General features: G+C 38.2%; 1 protein-coding gene across 1 annotated transcript in view; it reads right to left on the bottom strand.

Annotated features, from left to right (window-relative positions):
• Positions 1-227: 227 nt before the first annotated feature.
• SWP (RNA polymerase II transcription mediator) overlaps positions 228-13,234 on the bottom strand; it is a 174,377-nt gene continuing 161,370 nt past the window's right edge. The window contains exons 5-8 of the mRNA XM_089447732.1: positions 6,501-7,548; positions 5,329-6,365; positions 1,946-3,039; positions 228-1,473 (exon numbers count right to left, since the gene is read on the bottom strand). Of these exons, the coding sequence (XP_089303858.1) occupies positions 594-1,473; positions 1,946-3,039; positions 5,329-6,365; positions 6,501-7,548 (4,059 nt within the window). The 3' untranslated portion in view covers positions 228-593. The remainder of the gene's footprint in view (positions 1,474-1,945; positions 3,040-5,328; positions 6,366-6,500; positions 7,549-13,234) is intronic.

The raw sequence follows: 13,234 nt of genomic DNA on the forward strand, positions 1-13,234 counted from the left end.
TCATGACATCAGGCATCTCTGCTTGCGATCATAGTTGTTATAGTCTATTCATTTCCATGTGTATTAGTTGTTACTAAATTGGTTAAACATGCCAGCCATATAGTGAAGTTTAAGAAGATATAAGAAATGGTCGAACTTTGATGCATTGCAAAGAATAGTCAACTTGTAGCACAAAATGATACTTTTACAAAATTTCATAACCAGAGTATTGCACAGGAAACATGAAGTATCACCAAGTCCAATGTACATGAAATTAAGCTCAAGTCAATCTGCAACCATTTTGCTGTACAGGAACAAGGTCGCAAGGAGCCTCACATTGTTGACATTTAAGAGTAAAAGAATGCAACTGTTAGACAAAGCTGCGTCTAAACAATGTGACTCTGTCATAAATAGAAATATTACATGTAACGAAATTAATAATTGACTATGTAACAATATGGGCAAGCTAACGGAATGTGTTCTGCCAGAGAAAATCCCACCCAATTTTTAATCATTTTTTACCTTTCTGGCACTAGTAGATTCCACCACTAGGAAAATGGTGCATTCTGACAATCAAGAAGCCACTGACAGGTTTATAGTACGCTAATAAAAATTCATGCTGTGAAGCCACCAACTGAGGAAACATTACCAGTTGCACCCTTTCGGAGCTGTTGCAAAGAAGATTGCAAGGAATGTTGTAAAGTTTCAGCCACAACTCGCAGTCTTCCTTGACTAATGTCCACTGGACTCCCACCTGCAGTTCCACTTCCACTTCCAGTAATCTCCACTGCTTTAGCTACTTTCTGTTTACATCGCTCCCAATCCTCAGTACGAGGCCAGCAGGCACGTCCACCATGACTACCTTCCATGCCTAGGAGAGACATATGAGGATTTTCACCAAAAGCATATTTCAATCTTACAGAAACACAATGAGGCAACCAAGCTGCACCACCAGCAGCATTTACGTGAGGTATAGAAGCAGGATCAAGGACTACAGTAAGCCCAAAATCCACTGCATTGTGTGGACGATCATAATGAATGTTGCTTTTTGCCACAGTACTGGTTGCTTTGTCTGCAAGACACTGACCTGCATTATCTTGAGACACAAATCCATCCGCATTTGAGCCCATGTGGCTTTCTAGACATAATTCAACACGGGGTCTTTGTGCGGGAGCTGTCTCAGCACATTGCCCTTGTGCTATCCCCTTCTTCCATGCAATGAGCTTCAAAAATTCCCGAAGAACTGAAATTGGAAGTGTTAACAAAGTGATGAAGGATGCAACTCTAGATGCATCATATGGTTCTGATGCAACTCGCCTGCTAAAAAAGTCACATATTTCACCAATCTCATGAGAGGTTAGTTCATCTTGGATATTCGTTTGGTTTTGTTGTTGCTGTTGCTGCTGTTGTTGCTGTTGCTGGTGAAAACGCTTTACACTCAAAACTTGAAGAAGAAGTTGCACACGATGCACACTTACAGCAAAGACATAACCCCTGTACAGAAAATTCATAGTTAATAAAATAATTCTAATTAAAATGTGTAGCAGAGATCACTTGCACAATATAAAGCAGCCAAAGCAATACAATTCCAATGGTGTGAAATAATAATACTAAAGGAAAATAAACTCCTTTGGGACTCTTCAATACTAAGAAGGAAAATTCTATCCTGGCTAGTAGCATGCAATAATATGTTACTTATTTGTAGTTTTTCAGATTATTTAGACACCAGCTTCCTCTAGATCGATTGAAGTTCCTTATTTGTAATTCTAATCACAAGCCTCAGCGATATAGTGTATACTACTATATCTAAATTAAAAGTTTCTTAGCCATGTTGTAAGTTTAAGAAAGCCAAATTCTATTACTCATCCTTCTAAACCAAGAATGACTTCACACAGTCATTCTTCACAATCAAGAATCTCATATTAGTAGGTTGAAGAAAGTACAAAGCATTTCACAGACTATTTACCCAACAAAGAAACGCAAAGCCGGTTGCTCATGGTCCAAGTTAAGAAGCGATCCTTCATTCTCTTTCAAGATCGAGCGCAGAATGACTGTTAAAAGGTCTGGTAACTGGGAAAATAACCATAGAACTCCAAGATACTTCAGAATTCCACGTAAGACCTTCTTAAGGGCGGCAAGAGGGACCCACCCTCCTCCATAGCCACCATCATCCCCAAGTCCAATAAAGGTAGTGTTCAGCTCTCCTCTGACATGCATTGGCACACCAGTTCCTGGAGCTATAGGACGCCCAGCCAAAGGCATTCCTGAATTAAGTGCCACTACATTGTGTGCTCCCAATACACTGCTTACATTAGTTACTCTATTTAAAATAGTACCCTGATTCCCAGGTAATGTTGTTGCTCGTGATACTCCAGGAGAACTGGTGCCCATTCGATTTCCACTGCCAGAAGGAGATTGCCCAATGTTTGTATTTGTATTGTTTGATGTTCCTGGCCCCCCTGAATGTGGATTAACAGAAGTTTCCAGAGTATTTAATCCCAATGCAACATGCTCCATGATAAATGGCCGAAATTGTGGGCAGGGCATTGAACCTCCTACAGTAGGACCACCCTTAGGTGGTGTAGCAGGCTGCAGCCATACTTGATCACCAGCAAAGCAGCGCATATCAACTGCAAAATTCTTGCGATAAATGATACGAATCCAATAGGGACTTCGCAATACAACTGAGACATCAGTAGGCAACAGGGAGCTCGGCACTATGCCTGGCCCTCCTCTACCTGCACTTGAGACAGCAGATCCATTCTGTGTATTCAGATTGCCACTAGCCCCACCTATAGGTGGTCCCCCAGATATCCCCCCCGTCGCTTGAGGAACAGATGAAGATGCTGTGCTTTGAACCAATCCTTGAGGCATCATTAATACATTTGGTTTGGCAGCTGTTGAAAATCCTGATGGTACTAAAGTAATGCTAGTTGAAGCAGTACCAACCATTCTTGCAGGACGGATAGCACCACCAAGGGCATGTAATGGTCCAGCAGTCAACCGAATGCAATCAAGAAGTGATTCAACTTCACCTCCATTGATAAAATCCTCCAAAAACTGCACACAACATGCAAGTTAGAAAATTGATGGTTCCATTATTAAAACAAGAAAGATCATACATTGGATTGCCAACCACAATCTCCAGGTGATTCCTGACTACACTACACCCTGAATCTAATAAGGAATACATGGAAAAACTGTGAGGCAGATTAGGATTGTCTCTATCAAATAAGGAGATTCGAAAAGAGGCCAGAGGATTTTTAGACAAGGTAGGTGAGAGATCTAAGTCATATATCCAAAACTGTTGTCTGTCATAAAAGGACGAAGTGAGGATGCAGTTCACCATGCAGAAGGAAAGTGAAGAATTTAGTGCTAGTTATGCTTACAGATCTCCTTGCAGGAGATGCCTAAGAGGCATAATTCTGGACTGGTGCCAACTACCAGGATTAATTGCAATAGATTCTTGTGGCAACATTTGAACAGGTGCATGAACACTTCATACAAAAATTTGCAATATATTCTCCACTCTAATTCTCTTTATTCTTCTTGATTCATTGACTGATTGACTGTTGTCACAATGTCTCTTGGAATGTTCTATTGGGCAGTTTTGTTGGCATGTTATGCGTGTGGAACAACTTTGATTGGAGGCCTCGTGTATGAGACTTATTAATTGTTGTGATCCCTTAAGTTGTGTTCAAGGGGGATTGTTGTTAAGCTTTTTGGGCTGTATAAACCTCAATTGATGTTAGTGAGTACCCATTGATGGTTTCAATTGGTTGACAAAAATTGACAAAGTTGTTTAATTATGAAATAATGAAGGGAAATCAAAGAAGATACGGTTGAAGGCCTAGGCACTGCTTAGATAAATAATGGACTAATCAGAAGACACCAAGAAATCGAAAGGGCTTTTAAGAAAAGAAATCTAAGTTTATTTTGTTTCCACTTTAGCACTATTTTTTATATCTCTATAATTGGCTATGGTCAATGCTCGTATTGCATGATTTGGGAGTATTTATGCTTGTAGCTTCCATGGTTGAAACTTGAGTTGGCTTGGCTGATAGTGGAGACTATTCCTGACAATATTTTTTAGGAAGCAAATATTTGACCGTTTGTGAATAGGCTCTTGTTGCTCTACCTTTGTCTGTAAGATGTTTACGAGGTTCAAGTTCTTAAAGAACACTCTAAATTTTGCCTCGTTTCACAACTTTACTTCACCACATTTTGAAGAGGATTGAGTGGAGGTGTTCCGAAGGTAACTATTTTGTTGTCCCTCATCATGGTCAAGAATCTTGGCTGTCAATATTCCTAGCCTGATTGTTAAGGGTGGCATGATGGGAGATATGATATCTCTAGAAATCTTTAAAAGATAGGTTGCATTTTAGATGTTCATTGCAAGAAGCTGCCACTAAGGGGTGGTGCTGAGATAATACCACCTTCATAGATCCTCCAAGTTGTGTTTAAGGGAGGATATGAGAATATTTCATGTAAATACAAATTGAGGAGTTTGTTGGACATTTGTGGCCATCCCCTTAATGGTTAACCATTTTAGTGGTTATTCCAGTCCCACCATTTGCAGTCATAAAAATAAGCCCTAAACCTATTTACTGTTGACGATTTAGTCTCATTGAATATGCACAATACATATATTACAATGCATTGTGCTCTTTGGGATCTTCATATGAAGACATGCTTTCAATGTTTGAAGGTGGTTTTAAACACCATCGTTTCACTTGGTTATGACCGACTCATCTTGAAATCCTAATGGAAGGTAGTATTCCAAAGGATAATTATGTATATTACTGCTGAGGTTCAGGAACCAAGGGATAGGATTTGGAGAAAGATAGATGATATACCCTAAATTTCAGGAGTCTCCATTGGGGATTTATACAATACATCAAAGGGATACAAATTAAAGATGTAAAGAAACAAGTAAATTGTCTATTTCCACAGTTGTTCATATTGAGAGAAATTTTGCAGGCGAAACTGTGTGAAGGATTTTTAATCCTTCACACAGTTTTGCCGGCAAAATTTCTCTCAAAGTAAATTGTTCTTATGTACCTATTATAATTTATAAGCAAATAAGATAGGACATGTCACATAACTATTATTACTGTACCCATTTCCCAGGTCATATATGGACCATATCCATAACAGATATGGATCCAGGGATGTAGGGAGGAGAATCCAATATCATATCTGTAACTAAATCAACATGGAACTCACTGCATGAAACTTGAAATACTAAAGAAATTATAAAGGGATTCATTCTTAATTCCAGATCTGTGGTTTAATTCAATATGGGCTTTGTAATTTACAAAAAAAGACATTAATAAGAAAGAATATAACCTTGGTGTGGGGCCATAACTGGTCAGGAGAAACATGCATTGTACAACCTTCTTTGCCTGGCTCCCATTCAACAACAAAACGTGCAATGATTCCTGGCATCGACCCATAATAACTGAACCATAAACTCATAAGTCCTACTGCTTCTATCCTAAATGATCTTCTTATTTGTTCCCGCATCCTATCCCCTCCTTCACCAACTCCAATTTTCATTGAACCCTGTGTTTTCATGTTGGATTTTGCCTTTCCTGTGTCTATTCTCTCATCTGATTTGGCTTCCAGCAATTTTCTCATGCCCATTGCAAAAGAGTGCGCATTTGAGAGCCTTTGTAGATCGGCCACCAATTTCCTGATACTGTCATCCTCCACAGTCCTGTAACTCAAGACTACTCCTTCAGGACCATAACGAATATGAGAATCTACATCTGAAGTATTAGCAATACGCACACCAGAACCCCATGGGGTCCCAGTTTTACTTTTATGAAGTTCCCACAAATCCCTGAAATGCTCATCACTTACTTTGACATCCCAGTAGGTGCTACCAGGTTTACCAAGGCATAAGAAAATATGTTGCCATGCATCCTCTCTAGAAGAAGGTAGTCGAAACCACAAGTTTGCAGACGGCTTTCGGAAACCCACATCTTCAACATATGGAATGCCAAGAGCTTCCATCTGGCTTGTAAGACGAGCATGCTTAATACACAGGGAACAATGCCTAACCACTTGAAGAAGAGCTGAAGCATGTATCCTTGAAGGTGCTTTCCCATGATTTGCTTCCATAAGAATGTTTCCATATGAACGGCCTATAAACCGCCCCAAACTGCTCTGAGGAGCCTTTAACTGAGCACTAATAGGTTGAGGGCTTCCCGATTCACACATAGTCTTCCTTTTCTTTTGACCTTCTCCAGGAGCTGCTATTCGTTGCAATGATGGCATTGAATGGACAATATCTGAAAGGCAACGCTTTCTATTACGCGTTTCATGTTTAGGCATTGCAACAGACATGGTTCCATGAAAAGTTCCAGAGTCTGAGGTTTGACCTGAAAGAGGAATACCAGATCAATTAGAGGATGCACTTTATCTAAGCAGAATGCATAAATACATATAATCATCCAGCCCAAGCATGTTGCAATCTTCACTACCACAACCATAGTGAACTATATATTGTGACTTACATGCAGGGGATACCACAGACAAGCCACTTCCAGGACTCCTTAATGTAGTTACTGGTTGGCCAGTTGGTGAACTTTTAATGGAAGACCTTGAATTTTGGACAGGACTCCTGGGTGCTGGAGAAGTTCGGATAGAAGGAACACGGGTCTGCCTATGAGCAGAATATATAGAAAGACCTTCTTTAGGAGAATCTATTACTTTTCTTAGCTGATCTTCATCCATTCCAGGATAACCTGCACTGTCTGCCAGATGCAATGGGGATCTTGAAGGAATGAGCTCTTGATCAGCATAATTCCTTGAAACTGATAACAATTTATGAAAAGACTGGCTTCTTACAGGGCTGGTTGCATTCAGTCCATAGCTATGCCCTCCCGACAGGGGGCTTGAGCCAGTCTGCCTTACATTCTTCTGATTCAACTCAGACATCAATCTGGAGTTAGAATTTTTAGTTGGGGAAAACTGTGAGGTTCCGTCCCACCTAGGGATTGATAGACCAAACTTTCCACCTTGCTGAATACCCTGTCCAGCACCTAAATGACTTAAAGGAGACGGTTCGGCCGATGAAAAAGAATTGTTTTGCTTAGGTAAATACCGATTTAATGGCATTCCCTTGTCAGGTTCAAATATATCATCTACCACAGACAAAAATGATGATTGTAAGCCTTCTTGGCCTTGAATGACAGCATCGGTGTATGAATCAGAACTAGGACCTGAGTCTGAAATAATATCTGAACCTCCAATTTCTTTTGCAGAACACAGCGACCATTCATTGTCTAATAGACTCAGATTCAGCTCATCTTCTACCATTTGGATCCTTCCAACATCTATTTTGCTGAAGCGAAAAATCTGAAGGGGACCACAGAGCAGACCAGCCCTTCCAGTCGAGTCTTGCTGGGATTCCAGCAGTGTAAAAAGAGGCTTGAAATCCACATCTAGCTGTGTTAGTAGGAAGTAAGAGTCTCCACAATTTGGAAAACCCATGAGCAGCAAATCTGTTCCTAGAATAATTGATTTTGGTATTCTGGCTGTAGCAATACCCTTTTCATACACCTGCACATTTGACAAAAAACAAAACTGAGTAATTAAACTACACATAGAAATGCATTAAATTAGGACAGTCCCAATAAAGGACATGTTCTTAAATTTCCATACTACAAACATGAAACACGTAGTGCTGAAGAAAATTGGGATGTCGAAGATTAGCAGTCGACAGTTGTTTTTGCATAGGCTAGGTGTCAAGCATGCGGGAGTTGTCCAAAGTTTCACTTTGGAAACCTTTTCAATTTATTGAGTAAGTTGTTTTTTATGCTATTCTTTAAGTCGTCAATCATTAGAAATTAGAATTAGGGAGTTAGCTCAATGAAGAATTAAAAAAGACAGCCTAAGGGGATAAGAAGACACAGATTTGAGAAGAGCATTTCCTCAATGAAAGATCTACCGAAAGGTAAAGGAGGATATTCATCTAGAGATCAAGACCAAGGGAGATAATATCAAGAGAGGTTTCAGTGGGAAGAGATCATTCCCAGCAAGCCTGTTATTATGAATAAAATATATATAAAATAATACAAATGATGTAAACAATAATAATAATAAATAATGATTAATTAGCTAGCTAGTAACTAGCTAATGAAGAGGTATGTCCTTAAGGACATAACCGTTGGTGAAGAGGTATGTGCCTAGGGTATATAAGCAAGCCCTCACCCTCATTGTAATCATCCCATCTCATCAATTCTTTTATATAATGAATATTCAATTAAATGTCCTACTATGGACGTTTATGTCTTCCAAGTGTTTTGAAGATCACTCCATTGCATATACAAACTTTATTCATTACATTGGTATCAAAGCATTCCTCTAAGCATACGAACCTTGCTCGTTACATTGGTATTGTTGAAGAATGTAACTAGGTTCAGTCTTCAGAAATTGTATTTGAGTCATAATGAAATGTATTTATCAAAAAAAAATATTATTATTATGACTTATTAAAGCATAGGTTTCATGGTTGGGTCATCATGTTTTATGTCAAAGTCCCCATTGAGGACTTCTAGGATTTATTCTAAGTCATTAGAGTCATTGTCCATTTAAAAAGACCCTTCTTGGGCTTTTGAATCATGTAGAAAGAATTAATATTGAGTCAAATAAGCTATTTGTCACCTCCACACCATGTTGGCCTCAAGGAGATCAAGTCGGCCTCATTCTGGGTAATTCGACCTCACCAGAAGCCTGTATATACAAGCACTTTGAATTCATTTGGAGCACCTCACTCACTCAAGTTCAATATCCAAGAAGAAGAGCTGGAAAAGTGTGAAGTTAGAAAATAAGGCTAAAAGGAGTACGAAGTTAGGCAAGAAGGAAGAAAAGATCAAGATCGAAGTTTTGGGCTATCAATCTCTCTCTCGTGTGGACTCCTCTAGGAGATCGAAGTCTCTCTTGTCAAGTCGAAGTTGTTGTTGTTGTTGCCAGTTGTTGTTGAAAGGGTTATCATCTACAGAAGGAAGAAAAGGTTGACTTGGTGTGGAGGAAGTCTATGTCTAGGTCAAGAGTCTTGGATTATCTCGTGAAGTTATTAAGGAAGAGTTGTTGACTGGGTTTTCCCTTAGATAGGGATTTTGCCCTAGCTGTCCGCCTACATCTGGTGTTTGTGATCTTTGTGTTATTGCTTTGATAATTACTTGATGAGCTAAAGATATCAAAGAAGATAAGAAAACACAAGAAAATCACAGGTAATTATATATATAAAGAAAATCTTTCTACCTTTCTAATTTTCTAACATGGTATCAGAGCTAAGGTGAAAAAGGGAAAAAGGCAGCTCAAAGATCTATTGAAAGGAGAATAAGGAGTTCTAAGAAGCTTTGAATAAGGGTCATCAAAAGGAACATATAAGAAGTCAAATCTATCATCTTCAAGGACAATGTCTAACTCAATGAAGGGAGAAAACAAGCTAGAAGGAGCATCTAACTACAAGGCATGGAAAAAGAGGATAGATCTCATCCTCGAAAAGAATAAAGTTTTGGATCTAGTCAAGGGAAAGGTGAAGAAGCCTACAAATGAGTCAAGTGATGCAGAAAAGGAAAAATTCAGGGAAACAGAAATATTGGCCATGACACTAATGGTGGATGGAATAAAAGATAACCTCATCCCCTATATATCTAACATAGACTCTGCTCAAGAGATGTATGAGGCTTTATCAAAATTATTCACTATCAAGAATCTTGGTCAAATAGCAAGCCTTAAAAATGAACTAAGATCTATAAAGATGACAAAGGAAGACATTGTGGCATCTTTCTTTGTGACAATAGCCAAATTAAGGGATGAAATTCAAGTGATTGATGAGATAGTACCAAAGAAGGAACTTGTAATCACCGCACTTCTAGGTTTAACAACATCATGGAGTGCCTTCTCATAACGTCTCAGCAGCTTGAAAAGACTCCTACATTTGAACAACTATGGAATGCTTGCACTCAGGAAGAAGTTAGGATTTCTCTAGTAAGCAACAAAGAGAATGAAGAAGAAAAAGTTTCAAATGCCTACTCCGCTCATCACAAGAACAAAAGATTATTCAAGAAGACTAATGGGCCTAGAAGGAAGATAGACATATCCAAAATCGAATGCTAAAACTGTCACAAGATGGGTCACTATAAAAGTCATTGTCCTGAAAATCCAGGAAATAGAAAGAGAAATAGAGATCATGCAAATGTTGCCGAAAATGGATCTCCAAAGAAGCATAAGACTGAAGAATCGGAAATAAAGGACTTATACTACTAAGCCCTTCTACTTTGAGTTTTTTATTTGTTTTGTAATTTGATTTCTAGAACTTATAGGTTTAACATTCTTTGGAAAAACATTGTTGAATTGTTTTCTTAAAGTTTTAGGTATCCCTCAAGATTGGATTAAGAGGGAGCCCTCACCATTTTCCAAAGATAAGTATCTTACTCCATGTATTATCTCTTACATTTGGTTTTCCTTTTCTTATCTAGATGTGTTTACACTAGATATTAGTCATATTTCTTTTATATATTTTCCTTGTTTAGGAAAAACTTGTTGATATGCTCAAGGGCTATGAAGAAGATCTCACAAGACAAAGCATTGGAATTGATGTCCTATAAGGTTTGTCTAGAAAACAACTCAAAGGTATGTCTTAGACTATAAGTTTTGTTTCTCTTCATGATAAAGATCCACTTTACGCTACTAACAAGTGTTATGTCTAGGACTATTGAATCATAGAGATTCTTGATTGGAAGATTAATCATTAGATTGAATCTACCCTCATTAATCATTATGTTTATAGAACCCTAACAGGTTCCTTGTAAAACCCTAACCTAAGGGTATGACAATGCTAATGTGATAAACCCTAGTATACTTAGGGTTACTAATGAAATCTAAAAAATTATATTCTTTTGATGTTTGGGGTTTTGATTGTAATTTCATGGAAACCCTAGTCCTTTAGAGTTGGATGGTAATGTGTTCCTAGACGTTTAGAGTTTTCAGAAATTTAGGGTTTGCTATGTTATGTATTGAAACCCTAGATCTTTATAGTTTGGTAGGATTTATAAGCAAGACCCTTATGTTAGATGATGTCCTAGGAATGAAACCCTAGGTATATGTTTGTCTGTCTGATCAAAACACTAGCCTAATCAAGATCATACATGACTTTGAATGTATTGATATTTGGTCTTGGGCTTACCTAATGGATATTGATATGCTTGTGCATGATATGTATATGTGCTAACCTAATTGTTGATATGTAAATTCTAGGGTTTGTAACTAAGCCCTAGTAGAATTTTGATGTCCTAGGATTGATGTGAAGATATTCCATTTTGTTGATAAAATCTAGGGTTTACAACAAACCCTAGTAGAAACCTTAGACTATGATTTGATTGTTTTTGTTCGTTGACATAAGGCTTAGTGTATCATGTATGGAATCTAGGGTTTGCATTAAATTCTAGTAGAAGTCTAGCATATGAATTCTAAAGTTGTTAGATGCATTGTAAGTGTACTTGTTTTGCTTGTAGGTTTTGCAATATATTATAGTAGAGTATGTCATATCTCTAGAAGAAATATCAAGGCCCTAGATATAATGAGATTGATATCTTGATTGAGTTACCAATGTGATCTAGGGCAGTGTTTTACGAAACGGCCGTTTCTGACCGTTTCAATGCCAATTTTTATGACCCGGCCCATGACCCGGTTCGGCTGGCCGAGTCAGCTATGACTCGGCCGAGTCAGCCAATGACTCGGCCGAGTCATAGCTGACCCGGTCAACCCGGCCGGGTCCCGTAATGACTCGGCCGTTTCAATCACAGATGCATTCTTCTTAGGGCAATCTACTTCAGATTATATGCAGATATTCAAACACTTCCAGGTATCGACCTCACAAAAATGAGTTGTATTTAGGCTTGAAATGTGCCTCACAGGGTCGGATACATCACATTTCGCTGCCACGCAATGCTTTTGCACTAAACAGAATATTCTTTAATGTATACCTCTGTTCTAGAGGCGAATAGTAAAGGATCAGAACCGTGTCATAATCATAGAGTTGTGAACCACTGTCAAAACAATTTCAGAAAACCAACGATTATGCCCTCAGAACAAAATGACTAAAACCTGCAAAATATATGTTGAACGAACCCAGGGAATCCCAGAACTATAAACCACAAACCCTTATACAAGTTCAATGCTGTTACAGATCAAAGGATGTCCGAATTATCTTATCTCTTTTGGAGAGAGGATGGGTGCGTTTAAATAGATTTGGATAGGCTTTCATGACAGGCAGTCTACTTGAGTATTTGGGAGGGAAGCCCAAAAATTTAATTTTTTAATTAAAACAAGTTTTGGAGCCAAGAATCCCACGCTTAAATGAGGCCATTTTGTCCTCTATTTTGGACCATAGTATGATTAAATTTCCTCGTATATTTAATACATTTTCAAATGTTAACCTTAATCTTTTGACAACCTTTTGGTCCAGCAAGATATTAGAAGGTTCAATTTGGCATTTTCAACAATTATTTAGCCTTTTAATATGCTTCCATATTATCAACTTATTTGGGGCTTGTGACCACATAGTGGGTGCACCAACTTAAGTTGGACATATCTTTCAAACAGTAAGGAGTCTCGCAGCGTGCTATATATCCTTAGAATCGTAATGACGAGGAGAATCCAATAAAGATGGTCAAGCAATAATGAAGCGGAACATAAAGATGAGTCTTTGATCATGTATGACAGACTACAGTTGACTATGTATTTACTATTGCCATTGGGTACACCGTACCATTTTGATATAATGGATTGGTTCATGAGCCTACTTTGATCATATGTTGTCTTCCATGTATATTATAATGTTGTGTGTTTGGAAACTTGAATGAAAATCTTTAAAATTATGTTTAAAATATTTAAAATTATGTTTTTTTATAAAAAAAATAAATATTTAATGTATTTTTTACAACGACCGAGTCATTGAAATCGAGCCGGCCGAGTCATTACCGAGTCCGAGTCCGAGTCCGAGTCGATCCTCGGCCGAGTCCGAATCCGAGTCCGAGTTGTAAAACATTGATCTAGGGGTTATAACCTATCCCGAGCAAGAAGTTTTTAGTATAAAAGTATGTGTCTCCAATTGTTTATGAACCTAACTAAGTTTAGGTATTTGTTGTCTAAAGTCTAGTGCTTCCATTATTGTATGATTATGATCAAGTTAAAGTTCATGCTTCTATTTATGTATTTGGTTGTACTTGATGTCTAA

This window comes from Pinus tabuliformis, chromosome X (genome assembly GCF_031772625.1).
Source record: "Pinus tabuliformis cultivar Carrire ecotype Pingquan chromosome X, CPIR1, whole genome shotgun sequence".
NCBI classification, from domain to species: domain Eukaryota; kingdom Viridiplantae; phylum Streptophyta; class Pinopsida; order Pinales; family Pinaceae; genus Pinus; species Pinus tabuliformis.